The following is a 19,475-nucleotide window of genomic DNA, read 5'->3' on the forward strand; positions in this document are numbered from 1 at the left end:
CTGTGCTCTTTGATCTTTATCAGTAGATGTTTTAAGTCCTCTTCACTTTCAGCAAGCAAGGTTGTATCATCTGCATATTACAGGTTGTTAATGAGTCTTCCTCCAATCCTGATGCCACGTTTTTCTTCATAGAACCCAGCTTCTCATACTGTTTGCTCAGCATACAGGTTGAATAAGTATGGTGCAAGAATTCACCTTGTTACACACCTTTCTTAATTTTAAAACATTCAGCGTTCCCATGTTCTATTCGAACAACTGCTTCTTGGTCCACGTACAGATTCCTCATGAGTACAATTAAGTGTCCCGGAATACTTATACTTCTCAATGTTGTCCATAGCTTGTTATGATCCACACAGTCGAAAGCCTTTGTGTAATCAATAAAGCACATTTCTGATTTTCTGATATTCTCTTGTTTCAGCCAAGATCCATTGGACATCTGCAATGATATCCCTCGTTCCACGGCCTTTTCTGAATCAGTCTTGAATCTCTGGAAGTTCTCTCTCAATATATGATTGCAGCCGCCTCTGTATTACCTTAGCAAAACTTAATCGCTTGAGATATCAAAGAGATTGTCCGATGATTTCTGCATTCCGTTGGGTCACCTCTCTTTGGAATGGGCACAAATATGGATCTCTTCCAAACAGTCAGCCAAATAGTTGTCTTCCAAATTTCTTGACAGAGATGAGTGAGTGCCTCCAGTGCCACCTCACTTTCTTGAAAGATTTCAATTTTTATTCCATCCATCCCTGGTGACTTGTTCTTTGCCAATTCCTTCAATGCCCCTTGAACTTCCTCCCTAAGTATCATTGACTCTTGTTCATATGCTTCCTCTTGAAACGGTTTAACATTAACCACTTCCTTTTGGTACAGTGACTCTGTGTATTCCTTCCATCTTCTCTTGATGCTGTCTGCATCATTCAACAATTTGCCCAGAGAATCTTTCAATAATGAAAGTTGAAGCTTGAAGTTTTTCTTCAGTTCCCCATGCTTGAGAAATGCTGACCGTGTTCTTCCTTTTTGGTTTTCTGATTCCAGATCTTTGCACATTTTATTATAGTATTTGGCTTTATCATCTGGAGCTGATCTTTGAAATTTTCTGTTCAGCTCTTGGACCTCCTCATTTATTCCATTTGCTTTAGTATCTCTGCGCTGAAGGGCAATTTTCAGAGTCTCTTCTGACATCCATTTTGACCTTTTCCTTCTTTCTTGACTTCTTAATGACTTTTTGCTTTGTTCACATATGTTGTTCTTGATGTCATCCCACAACTCTTCTGATCTTCGGTCTTTAGAGTTTAATGTATCAAACTCTCTATTAGAGTTTGTTTTATATAGTTTGGAGTTGTTTCATTGGGAGCATAGATATTTATTGTGGTTATGTCATCTTGTTCAATTGTCCCTTTAATCATATGATAATGTCCATCTTTATCTATTATGCTAGTTTTTGCCTTAAAGTTTATTTTATCAGAGATTTATACTGGCATTCCTGTTAGTTTTTGATTACAATTGTTGTTGTTGTTAAGTGCCGTTGAGTCGGTTTCGACCCATAGCGACCCTGTAACAGGGTTTCCGAGGGTGTAAATCTTTACGGGAGTAAAAAGCCTCATCTTTCTCCCACGGAGCGGCTGGTAGTTTCGAACCGCTGACCTTAAGGTTCGCAGCCCGATTTGTAACCACTACGCTACCAGAGCAATTAGCTTGGTATATATTTTCCATCCTTTGACTTTTAATCTGTTTTTCTTTCTGTGTGTGAGATGAGTCTCTTGCAGACAGCGTATTGAAATATCTTGTTTTCTTTTCCATTCTGCCACCCTCCTTCTTTTACCTGGTGCATTTAATCCATTTGCGTTCAGTGTAATTATTGATAGGTATGGATTAATTGTTGCCATTATGTTTTGTTGTTGTTGTTGTTTGTTTTTTGTGGTGTTGCTACTTTCTTTGTTCTGTGTATTTTCCTTTGCTGAGTTAATGTTTTTGTGTTATTCCTTGTGAGTTTCTTCATAGTTTTAATGTTTCCATGTTCTTCTTGGATTTTCATTTTCTTGGTATGTTGTAAAGTATTAATTTTCTTTGAGGTTACCTTATATTCCATTAACTTTTCCCTCCATTTCGTGCAGTCTATTTAATCCTGTAATCTACCTGACCTTCTCACCATCTGGATCTTTGTTCCTATGAGTTTATCTTCTTTTACATTGCAATTGTTTTGATAATAGACTGACCTTCCAGATACTTGATTTTGTTCTTATAGTTTTGTTCTGTTCTTTACTCTTCCTTTTTTTGATTTAGTTCTGAGAAGTGCTGCCATGTATGTCAGTCTCGGGTTGTTGTCTGTTCTTGTTGGTTCTCAGTCCACAGAACTCCCTTTAGGATGTTTTCTAGAGCTAAGTTGGCTTTGGCAAAATCCCTTAGCTTCTGTTTATCCTGGAATGTTTTGATTACACTGTCATATTTGATTGACAGCTTTGCTGGATAAAAGATTCTTGGTTGACAGTTTTTCTCTTTCAGGATTTTATATATGTCTCCCCATTGCCTTCTTGCTTGCATGGTTTCTGCTGAGAAATCTTAGCTTAATCTGACTTGCTTGCCTTTGTATGTAACACATCTCTTTTTACTAGCTGCTTTCAGGAGTGTCTCCTTATCTTTGATTTTGGAGGGCTTGATTATGATATGTCTTGGTGATTTTGTTTTGGGGTCTATCCTTCCTGGAGTTCATTAAGCTTTTTGAATGTTTATCTTTTCACTTTTCAGGATGTTAGGGAAATTTTCTTCCAGCAGTTCTTCAACTATTTACTCTGTGGACTTGTGTGATTCTTCCTGTTCTGAAATGCCAATAATTCTTAAGTTATTCCTTTTCATGTTGTCCAACATGAATCTTATACCTTCTTCAGATTTTTTAAATCCTTTTTTCTGATTACTCTTCTATCTTAGTGATATTTGAAAGTTTGTCTTCCAGCTCACTGGTTCTGCCTTCTGTCTCTTCTATTCTACTCCTTTGCCCTTTCAGAGTATTGTCTATTTCTGATATTCTATTATTGACCATTTGGACCTCTTTCTGTATGTTTTGAATTGTTTCCAATGCTGTATCTATGTTATTTGATTGTTCTTGTAGTGCTTTCCTGACTTCTTCCTTATTTTTTTCAACTCCACTGTAAAGTGTTTTGAAACAGTTTATAATCATTTTTAGAATTCCTTCTCAGGCATTTCCAATATAAGTCCTCCTTCTAGAATGTACTCTAGGTCTACCTGTAGGTTATTTGTCTGAGACATTTTATCTTATTTCTGGATATGTGCTGATATGGTAATTTGCTTTTGCTTCTTGGATATGTCTGTGGCCTTAATACTTAATTGAGTGTGTGTTTTGGTATTTTTTATGCTTTCTGATTGCCTCCAGATAGATGTGATCAGGATGTGGGCTTCCCTTTTCACTCTTTTATTGCTTACTTCAGAGTAACTTTCACAGGTGTTGTCTGCCTCCCTGGTGTATGGCAGTTGGTATTGGTTTTTGCCTGGGTTTTGGTGTTTTATAGAGTGTGATTGTAGCTTGACTATACGGCTGCAGTTGTTGTCTGTTATTGGATAAAATAGGGAGAGAGAGTCCACCAAAGGTAAAAAGGGGAGCATAATACAGAAAAACAGCAACAGCAAAAAAATCAAGAAAAAAAATAACCCACCATGACAACAAGCACAGCAACAACAACAACAACAACAACAACAACAAAAATTGACTGGATACTGTAGTCTATAATCACAGAAAGGGAAGAGGATGGAGAAAAGAAAAATAAAAAAATCTGTAGCCTAATATGAATATGACTTTTATGTCTTCTTTCAGCTTCTTGCCTTCAAGGCCGTCTGATGAATTTCAAGATGCCACTCTTGGTTGTTATGCTATATGTCAAGATTTAATTTAATTTTTGGCCTGTTTTGTTTTTATACTCTTTTCCTCTCCACATCCCTTGTTCTGGCCTTTTCCCTATTAAAAAACAGTTCAGGGCTGGCTCTTGGGCTGAGAGTTTCTGTGTGCATGTATGCCAGAACCCACCAGCGGTGTGGGTGGGGGTGCTCAGGCACCCCCTCTAGTCACCAGAATGGAGGTGCACAAACAGTGGGTAGCCAATGAACAGATACAAAAAAAAAAAAAAAAAAGAAAAGAAAGAAAAAAGAAAATTAAAGCAAAGCAAAACTGACAAAGTGTATTGTCCACCTTTGCTCTGAGGTTTCTGGGGTATTGTTCCATGGTGAGTTTGTTCCCCCACTTGGTCTTGCCATTTGGTCTCACCCAAGTTATGGGCTACAGGCTGCCGAGCCCGGCAGATTCAAAAGTACGTGATTTCTTACTTCTGCTACAAGTTCTGCTAGCTATAAGCATTCAAACTTTTTACCTATGTGGTTATTCCTACCTGTGTGGTTCAGAGTTTTGGAGCTCTGCCTTGAACCTGCTTCTCCTGGTAATCTGTGGTATTGCTGAAGATGAACTTCACTGCACCTCTATCCTATCCTCCATGAAGCCCCACCTCTGTCTCATGTACTTTTTTTTTTTTTAAATGTTTTCATATTGTGAATTATGTGATAGTTCAAATAGGAGAACATTAGTTTTACATTCATCCTATCGTATATCATTTCATTGCCATGGTTACAGTCCCTTCCATGAGTCATCAATCAACCAAAAAGTATACCCTACAAGTCTGTACCCTAGTTATCAGCACACAGCCCATCTCCCTCTCTGGGTGTAGAGTCCCTGGCTGCTCCATCTCTCCACATCGTCGCCTCTGCCTCCATCTCTGGTGTCACTGCTTCTCTGGGTAGGGTCTCGCACTCTGCTCTTCTCCCTTGATGGTTCCAGGGACCTCCGCTCCTGGACTGCAAAGTCAATCACTCCCCTCCTTTTGCTACAAAATATCCACCTTTACATATTCAACCCTTGTGGTCAGTCCTGATAACAATTATTTTCCATTGTACCACAAGGGACCTATCCTCATCTCCTTTCATTAGCCCCGCCCAGACAGATCGGATAGTACTCAGTGGTGTCTCCGGTACTTTTGATACATTATTGACTATACAAAGGATTTTGACTGTGTGGACCATGACAAGCTGTGGATAACATTGCCAGGAATGGATATTCCAGAACACTTAATTGTGTTCATGGAGAACCTGTATGTAGACCAAGAAGCAATCGTTCCAGAAAAACAAGTGGACACTGAGTGGTTTAAAGTCAGGAAAGGTGTGAGTTAAGGGTTGTATTCTTTCACCATACTTACTTAATCTGTATGCTGAGCTAAGAATCCGAGAAGCTGGATTATATGTGGCGATACTTTGTCTCTCATACTTCTGACATATTGTCAGGTGGGATCAGTACCTGGAGAAGAACATTGTGCTTGGGAAAGTGAAGGGTGAGCTCCAAAGAGGAAGATCCCAACGAGATGGATTTGCATAGCGTTTGCAGCAGTAAGTGCAAAGTGTAATATGATTTGTGAGGATGGAGCAAGATTGGCAGTGTCTCATTCTGTTGTTCACACAGTCGCTATAAATCAGAACCGACTCGAATGCACCTAACAACAGCAAACAACAATCTGGAGGAATCAGTCCCTGGAAAACATATCATGATTGTTCAAGTTGAGGGTTAATAGAAAACAGGGAGCCCTCCTCAACGAGATGGAATGATACAGTGGCCTGGACAGGTTACAAATTCCAGTGAAAGATCCTGAAACCCTATGGTCAGTGGGTGGTTCTTTAGAGCCCGCCCATAGAACGTCTCCATTTGTCGGCTCTGTCCCAGAAACCGGAATCGGAAGTGGGCGTTCTTGGTCGGCAGCCATATTTGGTCCTGCTTCGGCTTTGGAAGGCGAAAGGTAGGTTTTACGTTTGTTGAGTCCTTTCTCTTCCTGTACCAGGTTCAGCCTGCGGGACACTGGGTGCAACTCTAGCTTTCCGTCGCAGACCTAACTTCCTCTAGTAGGGCTGTCCCTGGGGCCTTCCCACCTCTGCCTCGGCTTTCCTGTCTCCGCAAACGCTTTTCTGCGGCGGTCGCCGCCGCAGCTACAGTCTGGCCACGGCTGGCTTCGCCGTGTCCCTGGTGCACCCGGACCTGCCCGCCCATTCCGCAGCTAAGAGTTGCTGCCCTGGACTTAAGTTTGTTGTGCATTCACAGGTAAAATAGTGTAAATCCGCTGAAAGTGTACTTCCCAGCGGCTTTCGCCCCACATGGGAGCTTGTGAGAAACGCAGTGTCACGGGCCTCTTGGACACCCAGGGTAGTCCCCGGGGACGGACGACCTGCTCCACCTCCTCCCGGCTTCCTTCCTTCCTCCTGCTCCCCTTTGTTTTGTGTGCTTCATCAAGGCAGGAGTGTTGTTTCGTTCTGCTGATCAGACAAAAAGTAAGATCGTGGTGAGAAAAGGACCTCCCTTCTCCTTTAATGACCCTAGGCTTTTTTGCACAGATAAAGAATTCAGAAACGGGAGGTGGAACTAGTACGTGCGCTTGTTATTGTTAAGTGCTGTTGAGTCGGTTCCGATTCATCGTGAACCTGTATGGGCTTTTCAAAGCTGCAAATTTCTGAAAGCCTTTAGGAACATATTGATGCCTACTGGGAAGAAAACATTTAAAAAGTAAGCGGCATATTTTGCGGAGTGTCTTTTGTTGTAAGGTAGAAATGGTCTTCATGATTGTATGAGAATATGGCCAATACTAGCTCATGAGAAGTAAAATTGATGTGGTTGAACAAGCTTAGTGTAGTAAAGAGCGCTGTATAGGGAGATCACACACCCCGTGTGTCTCCAGGATCCTAAGATCTGGCGGCAACAAAATCTTTGTGGGATTGGATGCCGGTGATTGAACCAACATTTCTGCTAACAAGAATCCACATTTCTTAATAGATAGACTCCTTTTTGGAACAAAAGCCGGGTCAGAGCATCAAATGTTTGGGAAGGATGGCAATGTTAAGGAAACAGTATAGAGAGCGTGCGTCAGCTATGCTACAGTGTTGCAGAAAGCACTTGATCTTTTGTAGTAATTCTTTTACAAAGTACTCTTTTTTTTTTTTTTTTTTTTAAACCATTGTATTGTGGTTTGAGGGACAGTTTCAGAACAAATTACTTTTCTATGGTGGTGTGGTGATGTGCCGTTAAGTTGCTTAAATAAATGTGAAGTTGCAACTGTTAACAAGTCATAATTTATAGTAAATAATTTTGAACATGAAGCTTAAACTGAATAAAGAATTGTGTATGGCATCTTTGATATGATTATAGAATATGTTTCTTTTAAAACCAAATGTAGAACGAAGAAAATTTGTGTATATCGAATCAACTAAATGTGAAAGCAACGAAAGTATATTTTATATAGAACAAAAGATAGGAAAAAATACGTAGACTTGAGTTTAACAGCAGTTGCATATAACATTTCAGATATTAAAAGTGGGTAAATTTCAGTGTCGTTTGTGACAGTTCCTGGAGAAGGACAGCATGCTTGGGAAAGGGAGGGTCAGTGGGAAAGAGGAAGACCCTCAAGGAAGTGGAGTGACACAGTGGCAGCAGCAGTGGGCCCAAACGGAACAGCAACAATTGTCACGATGATCCAGGACCGGGCAGTGTTTCCTTCCATTGTGTATACGGTTGCTATGAGCCTATCCCATTCCAGGGCAACTAACAACAGCAACAAACTTAAGTGTTGTGTTTGTGAATTCATTGCTGACTCCATTGTCATTAGCCTCATCTCTCTCTTTTTTCACTGTTTAGAATTGTAATTCACCAGGTTTATTTGTTTTTATGGAGTAACCCTATTACTGGTTTTGTTTCCATATCACTAAGCAGATGCTCCCTAGCCATTTGCCTGACGAAGTCATCCTGTATACACTGCAGTTTCACAAATGTGATTGTATATCCCTATGTTGTTGTTAAGTGCTGTTGAGTTGGTTCCGACTCATAGCAATCCACAGAGTGGCTGTTGGGTTTGAACTGTCAACCTTGTGGCCCCAACTGACCATGTATTCCAGTGCATTGCATTATCCTACGGTTCTATACCAAGATTCCTTTTCTATGTTGTTGTTAAGTGCTGGCGAGTTGATTCCGACCCATAGCGACCCTGTAGAGGGTTTCCAAGGAGCACCTGGTGAGCTTGAACCATCAACCTTGCAGTTCAAATGACTTTGCAGTCTGACACATTAGCCCACAGCGCCACACCATGTTAGCATGCCCTAAATGTGGCATTAAATTTTGTCTTATTTACTTCCATATATCCTTGTGGTTGTTATGTGCTGTGGAGTCTGTTCTGACTCATAGTGACCCTGTACAGGGTTTCCGAGACTGTAAATCTTTACAGGAGCAGAAAGCCTCATCTTTCTCCTGTGGAACAGCTTATAGTTTTGAACTGCTGACCATGAGATTCCCCGCCCGATTTGTAACCACTATGTTACCAGAGCTCCTTTATCCTTACAAGTGTCTAAATTTCCTTCCTTTCATCAACATACCTTGGCTAAGAAACTAAGTGTATAGTTTTTTTTTTTTTTTTGGTAATGGTATCATTTTATGTATTTATTGTGTGTGTGTGTGTATGTAAGTGTGTGGCAAGGTACATATAACCAAAACCTTTCCCATATTAGCCATTTTTATTTGCACAATTCAATAAATTACTTTCCCCATGTTGTACATCTATTACCACTATTAGTTTTCAAGTTTTTCATCACCTTGAGCAGAAACTGGATTCTTCTGCAGGATTAATTTCCCCTTCCTCCAGCTCATCTGCCTTAGATGATCAGTTATACACTTTTGTTGCTATACGTTGGCCTAGTCTAGATATTTCATGTAAGTGGGATTGTATAACAATTGTTGTTGTTGTTAAGTGCCATCGAGTCGGTTCCGACCCATAGCGACCCTGTACAGGGTTTCCGAGGGTGTAAATCCTTACGGGAGTAGAAAGCCTCATCTTTCTCCCGCGGAGCGGCTGGTAGTTTCGAACTGCTGACCTTAAGGTTCGCAGCCCGATTCATAACCACTACGCTACCAGAGCTCCTTTTAGTTGGTCTTTTTTTTTTTTTTAGCAATCTAACATTTTTATTTCTACAGGAAAAGGTTCAAGCAGGCTATTATAGATTAATCTTTAGGCCTAAAAAGAATAGTTGGTCTTTTGTGGCTGGCTTAATTCATAGAGTTTTTTTTTCCTTTCAAAAGAATACTATACTTTATCAAAATTTACTTAGAAAAATAGGTCCCCAGTCAATAATTTCTACAATAATTGTTCAGTGACATTGGATATATTCATATTGTATTTCCATTCTGGTTAGCACCGTGTTTTCAAGGTTCCTCAATGTACTAGCATTTATGAGAACTGAATTTCACTTTGTTGTTGTTGTCATGTGCGGTGGAGTCGGTTCCGACTCATAGTGACCCCGTACAGGGTTTCCGAGGCTGTAAATCTTTATGGGAGCAGAAAGCCTCATCTTTCTCCCGCGGAACAGCTGGTAGTTTCGAACTGCTGACCTTGTGGTTCGCAGCTCCATTCGTAACCACTCCGCTACTGAATAATAGGAGCCCTGGTGGCATAGCAGCTAAGCACTCAGCTGCTAACTCTAAGGTCAGCGGTTTGAAACCCCCATCTGCTCTGTCGGAGAAACATGTGACAGTCTGCTTCTTAGATTTTGTTAAGTGCCATCAATTTGGTTCTTACTCATCATAGAGGCTTAGTATAGGATTTCTGAAGCGTGACTGATGTGTCTGAAGCACTGACCTTGTGATTGACAGTCCACTGTTACTGTACAGCCCCTTACAAGGGTGACAGCCTTGGAAAAACTGTCCTGTAGGCTCTCTGTTAATCAGAATCAGCTCATTGGCAGTCGGTTTGGTTGTTCGGTTTAGTGTGAGTATTTTGTTTATCCACGACACTATACTTTGTTTACTCATGCATCCGTGGATGGACATTTCGCTGGTTTCCCCTTTGTGACTTTTATAACTAGTGCTGCAGTGAACATTGGTGTGAAAGTACCTGCTTGTATCCTGGCTTTCAAGTCTTCTACCTAAGAATGGTCATTTCATTGGGTCATAGGGGAATTGTATGGTTAAGTCTTTGAAGAACCACCAAGATGTTTTTCATAAAAACTGTACCATTTTACAGCCCCACCAATAGTCCTCCATCACTCTGTTTTTTTTTTGAGGTTTGGCAGGGCAGCAATTGCTTTTTTGAGGGGGCAAAGTGGGGGTGACTAGAGGGGGGGTGTACACAGAAACCTTCAGGAATATAGAATAATTTAAACAATCAAGGGACACATTCTCCAAGTCTGCCTCCTGACCGCCATCACTCAGGCCCTCTATTTCCATGAGTCTAGAGTCCTCAGCTGCTCGCTCTCTCCATGTCCTGTTCTCATGGCTGCAATCCTAGTTCATACTACTCTTGAGATCCACCTTATGAAAATAGACTCTGAACTTTCTCCTATGTTCGTTATAAGAAGGTAGATGGTCCACCTAGCTGCAAATGTCCTATTTTAAAAATATAAACCAAGTAAGCTATCAGTGACATGTTGATTAAAACCCATATATTTTATGTAGGTCAACACGGCCTTAGTTACGCAGGCTTTATTTTATTTTATGTAGGTCAACAGGGTCATAGTTGGGCAGCTCCTGATTTATAATACCAACCCTCATGTTAGTTAAGTTGTTAATGCTTTAAAAAAAAACAAAACACAAAAAAACTCCACCATTTTCCAAAGATGTTAAGATATTCCCTGCTTGCACCATGTGTTTTTGTAATCAGAGTGATCCTATAATTTTCAGAATTCAGATCTCACTTCAAATGTCACCTTCTCAGACTGTGTCCCTCTGGTTCCCTCAGTTTCTCCTTTCTATGTCTATGTTTAAGTAGTAGTTAAATAAATATAAATGGAGAAAAGATTGAAATATTAAAGACTTCTTCGTTTTGCTTGGATCCACAATCAGCTCTCATGGAAGCAGCAGTCAAGAAATCAAATGACGGATTGCATTAGGCACATCTGCTGCACAAGATCTCTTTAAAGTGCTAAAGAGCACAGATGTCAGTTTGAGGACTAAGATGAGCCTCATTCAAGCAAATGGTCTTTTCAGTAGCCTAGGGTCAGCGGTTCGAAACTACCAGCCGCTCCGCGGGAGAAAGATGAGGCTTTCTACTCCCGTAAAGATTTACACCCTCGGAAACCCTGTACAGGGTCGCTATGGATCGGAACCGACTCGACAGCACTTAACATCAACAACAGTATGCATGCTGGATAGTGAATAAGACAGACTGTATACTAATTGATGCATTTGAATGATTGTGTTGGAGAAGAATTTTAAAACAACCATGGACTGCCAGAGGAACAAACAACTCTGTGTTGGAAGAAGTACAGTGAGCATGCTCTTTAGATGCCAGGATGGTGAAGACTTGGTCCCTCATACTTCATACCTGTTTTCCGGAGGGACTAGTCCCTGGAGAAGGACATCATGCTTGATTAAGTGGAGGGTCAGTGAAAAACAGGAAGCTCCTCCAACATGATGGATTGATACCGTGGCGGCAGCAGTGACCTCAGACAAAGCTGCAGTAGTGAGGATGGCACAGGACTGGGCAGTGTTTCCTTCTGTTGTGCATACGGTCACTGTGAGTCAGAATCAACCTCATGGCACCTCACAACAACAAATTATCATTGCTGTTTTCAGAAAGAAGTAAATCCAATTTCGGTTGGCATTAGTCTTGATACCAATTGTTTATCATCTACTTGATTTCCCTATGTCCCAGTTTTCCAGCAAACAAAAACCGGAAACTGCATTCTGCTCATGGCAGCTTTCATTCCTCTCTGATGTGTGGTCTCTTAGGGTTCTGATCAGTCCACTAGAGTTGTGATGTCTACTAGCCAGATGTGGCTATTTCAATTAAAATTATAAGAAAAACTTCAGCTCCATAGATGTACTAGTCCTATGTAAAGAGCTAAATAGTCCTGTCTGGTGGTTGTTAGTTGTTCAGAGCCATCGAGTTAGTTCTGACTTAGTCACCCTGTGTCCAGCAGAATGGAACACTGCCCAGTCCTGCACCATCCTCACAATTGTCATGTTTGAGCCCACTGTAGCAGCCACTGTGTCAGTCCCTATTGTTCAGGATCTTCCTATTTTTTTTGCTGTCCCTCTACTTTGCCAAGTATGATGTCTTTTTCCAGGGACTGATCCTTCCAGATAGCATGTGCAAAGTCTGTGAGATGAAGTCTTGGTATTAGTAAGGTCTAAGGAGCATTCTGATTCTACTTCTTTCAGGAAGATTTGTTTACTCTTTTGGAGTCCATGATAATTCACATGCATCAGTTTGTCTCCAGTCTTCTGTATGAGGGTGTGTTAAAAATAATTTGCACTCTGGCTGTATAATTTATTTGTATCAATTTTTAGAAAAGACAAGTACAATATTTTTGACATAATCTCTTTGCTTTTCAATACACTTTGTTTATCTGTCAACAAGCTTTCATATTCCCCTATTAAAAAATATTTTAGGCTGAGCTGTGAGCCACAAGTGACTGCTGTCTTCACTTCTTCATCAGAGGTGAATCTTGGTCCTTGAAGAGCTGCTTTCAGGAGACCAAATAGGTGGAAGCTTGATGGAGCAAGATCAGGACTTTAGGGAGGATGTTTTAACACAACAAAATGAAATTTTGGCAGAGTGTAAAAAGTGTGGGCAGAGGTGTTTGGATATGCATTGTTATGCAAGATCACAACACCCTTGTATAGCAGACCTTTGTGTTTAATTTGTAGTTTAGACGTCAGCTCTTCAATGAACATCTCACTGTAATGAGCACTGTTGATTGTTGGACCGTTTTCCTGATAGTGTTCCAATACTGGCCCTTGTGAGCACCCCAGAAAGCTGTAAGCATCAATTTTCCAGCTGATGGTTGACCTTTCGAACTTTTTCTTGGCTGATAATTTGGAATCCTCGTGTGGCACTGTAGGATAAATACACAATGGTAACGTTGGTTTGAACCACCAGGTTGGCGGTTCAAACTCAACTAGCCACTCCTCAGAAACCTTATGCAGGGTTGCTGTGAGTGGAAACCTACTTGATGGCACTTAACAACAACAAGGCTTGTTTTAATTTTCTTCAACTTCAACCTGAACTTGCATATGAGCAATTGATGCTCTATTCCAGTCTGTCCCTGGCCTTGTTATCCCTTGCAGATGTTATTGTACTTCTACATCGTCTCTTCCACAGATGTAGTTGATTTGGTTCCTGTGTAATCTGTTTTGTGAGGCCCATGTGTATGTTGTTGTTGTCAGGTGCCATCGAGTCAGAACCGACTCATAGCGACTCCATGCACAGCAGAACGAAACAATTCCGATCCTGGGCCAACCTCACTAGTGCTGCCACACTTGACGCCATCAATGATGCCATCTGACCAATCCATCTCGTTGGGGGGCGGTCTTCCTCTTTTTCTCTGACCCTCCACCTTACCCAGCATGATATCCTTCTCCAGCAACTGTTCCCTCCGGACAATGTGTCCAAAATATGAGAGATGAAGCTTAGCCATCTTGGCCTCCAAGGAGCACTCTGGCTGCACTTCTTCCAAAACAGATCTATTGGTTCTTTTGGCAGTCCATGGCACTTTCAGTATTCTCCTCCATCACAACTCAAAGGAATCAATTCTTCTACGATCTTCCTTATTCACTGTCCAGCTTTCACATCCATATGAGATTATTGAAAATACCATGGCTTGGGTCAGGCGAACCTTAGTCCTCAAGCTGACATCTCTGCTCTTCAATACTTTAAAAAGTTCCTGTGCAGCAGATTTTCCCAATGCAATACGTCGTCTGATCTCTTGACTGCTGCTTCCGCAAGTGTTGATAGTTGATCCAAGAAGAATGAAGTCCTTGACAACTTCAATCTTTTCTCCGTTGATAAGAATGTTGTTTATTGGTCCAGTGGTGAGGATTTTTGTTTTCTTGACATTGAGATGTAACCCATACCGAAGGCTGTGCTCTTTGTTCTTCATCAGTAAATGTTTCAAGTCCTCTTCACTTTCAGCAAGCAAGGTTGTATCATCTGCATATCGCAGCCCATGTGTATAGTTGCCATTTATGTTGTTGAAAAAAGGGATTTATGGTGACTGAGTCATTGGTCTTGTAAAGTTCTATTATGTGATCTCCAGCATCCTTTCGTCACCATTTTTTCCAACTACTGATCCTCTTTATTTTCAAGTTTCTTGTTCCAGTCACCAGTAATCATCGATTCATCTTGTAATTTCAAGCTGAGAATTTGGTATAATTTTTCTGTTTCTTCATTGTTGACTTTAGTGGGTGGTATGTAAATTTCAATAATAGTTGTATTAACTGGTCTTTCTTGTAGGTATATGGATATTATCCAATCACAGACAACATTGTACTTCAAGGTGAGTCTTGACTTGTTCTTTTTTTGACAGTGAATGTAATAATCTTCCCTCATCAATATGTTGTTCCCTGCATAGTAAACCATATGATTGTCTGATTCAAAATGGCCGGTGCCTGTCCATTTCATCTCACATAGGATATTGACCTTTATGAACTCCATTTCCTTTTTGACGACTTATGATTTTTCTAGATTCTTTCTTTGTACATTTCATGTTCCGATTATCAATGGATATTTGCAGCTATTTCATCTCATTTTGAGTAGTGCCCCAGCAGCAAATGCAGGTCCTGAAAGCTTTGCTCCAACCAAGTCATTAAGTTCAGATCTACTTTGAGGAGGCTTCCAGCCTGAGGGGCTCATCTTCCAGCACTATATCCGACAGTTTTCTGTGCTTTTCATATGACTTTCGGTGGTTAACCATCAGTAGTGGTCTGCCACTCTTCCTTCTTAGTCATCTTGGTCTGGAAGTTCTGCTGAAACCTTTCTATCATGGTGACCTTGCTGGTATTTAAATACTGGTGGCATAGTTTTTAGCATCACAGAAACACACAAATCACCACAGTTATGATAAACTGACAGATGAGTGGTGGCACATGTGGTTAGGGCTTCCATAATGGGCTATGTCTGAAGAGTTCTGTCTTTATTGAAAGTTTCATTGGCTAGTGCTACTGAAGATGGCAGATTTCTGTGTGTGATTATACTGTGTGTCCACAATTAGCAGTGTCATAGGTCAGAGGAACAAGAAAGGAAAATTGTCTGCCTGTAGATTTATAGTATAGAATAGGAAATAGTTGTAAATAAATAATGAAAACCCAGGATGTCTGATAGCTATAATCAAAGACCTAACTTGAGAGTCGGTTTAGTTTACTTGAAAGGGAAGATCATTTAAGTTAATATTCATTAAATTAATTGGATGTAGCTACATACATGGTTGAGTAGGGTTGTTAGCATGTGGGGAGTGTGGGGATTTTAGGAGTATTTCAGTTGGGAAAAATAACTGTAAATCACAGAAGTAGCAGTAAGGAACTCATTGACAGCATTTCTTGATGAAAATCAGAGATGATTGGAGCAGTGTAAACACAGTGTGGAGAGTGTATGTTTGTGTGCGTGTGTGTATGAGCCAGATTGAAGGAGGCAATAAGAGCAGTTCAGTTAGAACCATGCGGACTCTTCTGGACAGCCACTGACAAGCATTAAACAGGGATGGATGTGAGTATGTTTATGATTTAAAACAGAACTCTCCATTTCCTGTACTGTAAATATATTTTGAAAATGCAGTCATGAATGAGTGAAGTCAAGTTCATAACTTAACTTGTTATAAACAAGTTAAAGAAGAATGCAAGGAGGCCCATACATGGAAGGTGGTTATGGATCAAGAGATAGTGGAGTGATACAAAAATCCTCACAATAGGACCAATAAATAATGTAATGATAAATGGAAACAACTTCACTTTGCTTGGATCCGCCATCAGCACTCACGGGAGCAGAAGTCAAGAAATCAAGTGATGTATCACATTAGGCAAATCTGTTGTAAAGACCTCCTTAAAGTGTTCAAGAACAAAGATGTGTGTCTGACTCAAGCCTTGATATTTTCATTAGCCTCATATACATGTGATAGTTGGACAGTGAATTAAAGGAAGATTGTAGAAGAATTCATGCGTTTGAATTATGGTGTTGGAGAAGAATATTTAAGGTGTCAAGGACTGCCAGGGAACAAATAAAGCTGTGTTGGAAGAAGTACAACCAGAATGCTCCTTAGAAGCCAAGATAGCCAGACTTCATCTTTCATGTTGTTGTTGTTTGCACCTATGCACAACAGAATGAAAGATATTAAAAGTAGAGAATGAGTGGTCTTAGAGAAAATAGTAAAAGGAAGGACAGTGCTTAAAGGGAGCCTCTAAAATAAAGACTGTGTGTGAGGGAGAGAACATTTACACTGAGACTAAGAAATAAGTGTAGAAGTTAGCCAAGTGGGTAAGCAGGGAAATGGAACAGAGGCAGGAGGTTCTTCCTTAGAGAACATTTGATAGTCTTCTCAGGTACTGACTGTCTGATGAATGATAGTTTTGCAGATAATGTACATGCATGTAATGCACATAATGTACATGGCAAGCTAAAGAGGAGGTTATGCAAGCTCTATAAAGTGTGTGTTATTTGCATAAAGGTATTATTATAAGATTTAAAAAGAAGGTGTCCAAAAATCTTCACAGATTTCACAAAACTTGTGGGGATTGCTCATGTCATATTCTGAGAACAAAGAAAGAACAAAACTTGCGAGGAAGAAACAAATGTGAATTGCAAAATTTGCAGGAAAAATATTGATCAAATGTAGCTTAATCACATCAGACCTCATCTAACTTCAGGAGATGGAATGAGAATAATCAGCAGTAACCTATAGCTGATTCCTAAGAGTTGGAGGTCAGACATAGTCTACAGTTTCCAATTCTGACATCAGCTGTTTCTTCCACAGTACACTGCTTCTCTGCTAGTGTCAATAATTGGTTGTATTGACCACATGGAATTCACAGGCCATATTGATGATTATGGGGCTTATTAGGAAAGTAACAGGTTACAATTCAGGATCAGAATCAATTTAGAGGTAAAAGGATACAGCTCAGTATACTCTTTGTCAATCAGGACAACTTCTGTTTGCGTCTCCTGGTTCCTAACCTCATGACACTGCCACCACTCATCTGTCAGTTTGTGCTACTAAGGTGGCTTGTGAGTTGCTGTGGTTCTGGGAGCTATGCGATGGGTATTTTAAATACCAGTAGGGTCCCCCATGGTGTACAGGTTTCAGATGAGCTTCTGGACAAAGACAGATTAGGAAGAAGGAGAGATGGACTACTTCTGAATATTTAGTCACTGAAACCTTATGAATAGCAGTGGAATGCTGCCAGATACAGTGCCAGAAGATGAGCCCCTCAGGTTGAAAGGCACTCAAGTTGCAACTAGAGAAGAACTGCATCCTCAAAGTAGAGTTGACTGATGACGTGAATGGAGTAAAGCCATCAGGACCTTCATTTGCTAATGAAGAGAAGCAACTTTAAAAATCTATTAATAATCGGAATATGGAATGCATGAAGTATGAATCTAGGAAAATTGGAAATTGTTAAAAATGAAATGGCATCCATAAACATTGATATCCTGGGCATTAATGAGCTGAAATGGGCTGGTATTGGCCATTTTGAATCTGACCATCACATGATTTACTATGCTGGAAATGACAGATTGAAGAAGAATGGCGTCACATTCATCATCAAAAAGAACATATCAAGGGAGACTGCAGAAGCAGAGTCAGGTACGACAGGCTCTGTGGGGGACAAACTGAAAACCCAGAGAAGCTGCTTTCATAGAACAGCGCCAGAGCTCTGGATCTAGCATAAGGTGCATGGCGTCAGTTTCCTGCACCCACCAGTGGAAAAATCATGGTATAAAACAAAATATTGTGATTTAGGAATCAATCCAGACAAAGGACTCTCTCTGTGGTCTCCCTGAACCACATATAAAGGAATATTTATAAGGTTGGAAGGCTTACAGCTGGGGGAATTTGTGGCAGAAGCAAGAAATCCATTGCTTTCTAGTCCAGGATGCTCAGCTGCTCCAGGAGACGCCATCTTGGGTGAGACCAAGCAGGGTAAGGATCGGAGCGGCCACAGATGCCTGGCAGAACTGTAGCGATAAAGGTGTGGACATTCTTTTCTTTTGGTAGATACTCATTGGTCCCTTGCTGTCTGTGCACCTCCATTCTGCTGACTATAGGGGTGCCTGAGCTAGTGGGCACCCCAGCCCCACCCTTGGAGGGTTCTGCTACGCATGCGCACAGATTTCCTCAAAATTTAAAGGCACCGTTTCTAATTAAAACAAAACAGCCACAGCCGGCCCTGAACTGTTTGGAACTAGAAAAAAGTCCTTAATGGGGATTGTGGAGTGGGACAAGCAGACAAAAAAGGAAATAAGCCGAAAATTAAATCCTAAGTTATGTCACAATGACCAACAGTGGCATCTTGAAATTTCTCAAGAAGAAGAGTGAAAAGGGAAGCCCATTTCATGATCACATCTACCTGGAGGCATTCAGAAAGCATAAAAAAATACCAAAATACACACCCACGTAAATATTAACGCCACCAATAACCCCTGAATATGCCCAAAAAACAGAAGATGACCGTATCTGCACATGTCCAGAAACGAGATAAAGTGACTGAGGCAAATGAGCTGGAAGTAGACCTACACTCCATACTGGAAGATGGGCAGGCTTTGGAAATGCCTGAGAAGGAATTCAGAAAAATCATTATAAAAGATATCAAAACACTATACAATGCAGTCGAGAAAAATAAGGAAGAAGTCAGGAAAACGCTATAGGAACAATCAAATAAGATAGATAGAGCATTGGAAACAATTCAGAACCTACAGAAAGAGGTCCAAACAATTAATAATAGAATATCAGAAATGGACAATACACTGAAAGGGCAAAGGAGTAGAATTGAAGAGATAGAAGCTAGAACTAGTGAGCTAGAAGATAAATCTCTCAACACTACTATGAAGAACAAACACAAAAAAAGGATAAAAAATTCTGAAGAAGGCCAAAGATTCATGTTGGATAACATAAGAAATATTGGCATTCCAGACCAGGAACAATCACACGAGTCCACAGAGGAGATAGTTGAAGAGCTTCTGGAAGAAAATTTTCCTAATATGAAAAGTGAAAAGATAAGCATCCAAGAAGCTCAACGAATCCCAGGATGGATAGACCCTAAAGTCACCAAGACATATAGTAATCAAGCTCTCCAAAATCAAAGATAAGGACAGGATCTTGAAAGCAGCTAGGGAAAAGAGAAATACATACAAAGGCAAGCAAATCAGATTAAGCTGAGATTTCTCAACAGAAACAATGCAGGCAAGAAGGCAGTGGGGAGACATATATAAAACCCTGAAAGAAAAATCTGCCCCAAGAATCCTCTACTCAGCAAAGCTGTCGATGAAATATGATGGTGTAATCAAAACATTCCAGGATAAGCAGAAGCTAAGGGATTTTGCCAGTGCCAACCCTGCTATGAAAAGCATCCTAAAGGAAGTTCTGTGGACTGAGAACCAACAAGAACACATAACAACTACAGATTGACGTAC

General features: G+C 40.6%; 1 protein-coding gene across 1 annotated transcript in view; it reads left to right on the forward strand.

Moving 5' to 3' along the window:
• Window positions 1-19,475, forward strand: part of LOC102833647 (zinc finger protein 699-like) — a 53,803-nt gene that overhangs the window by 6,413 nt on the left and 27,915 nt on the right. Inside the window, exon 2 of the mRNA XM_006877507.1 lies at window positions 5,951-6,142. Coding sequence (XP_006877569.1) covers window positions 5,951-6,142 — 192 coding nt within the window. The remainder of the gene's footprint in view (window positions 1-5,950; window positions 6,143-19,475) is intronic.

The sequence above is a fragment of the Chrysochloris asiatica genome, unplaced genomic scaffold (assembly GCF_000296735.1).
Source record: "Chrysochloris asiatica unplaced genomic scaffold, ChrAsi1.0 scaffold00518, whole genome shotgun sequence".
Taxonomy (NCBI): Eukaryota; Metazoa; Chordata; class Mammalia; order Afrosoricida; family Chrysochloridae; genus Chrysochloris; species Chrysochloris asiatica.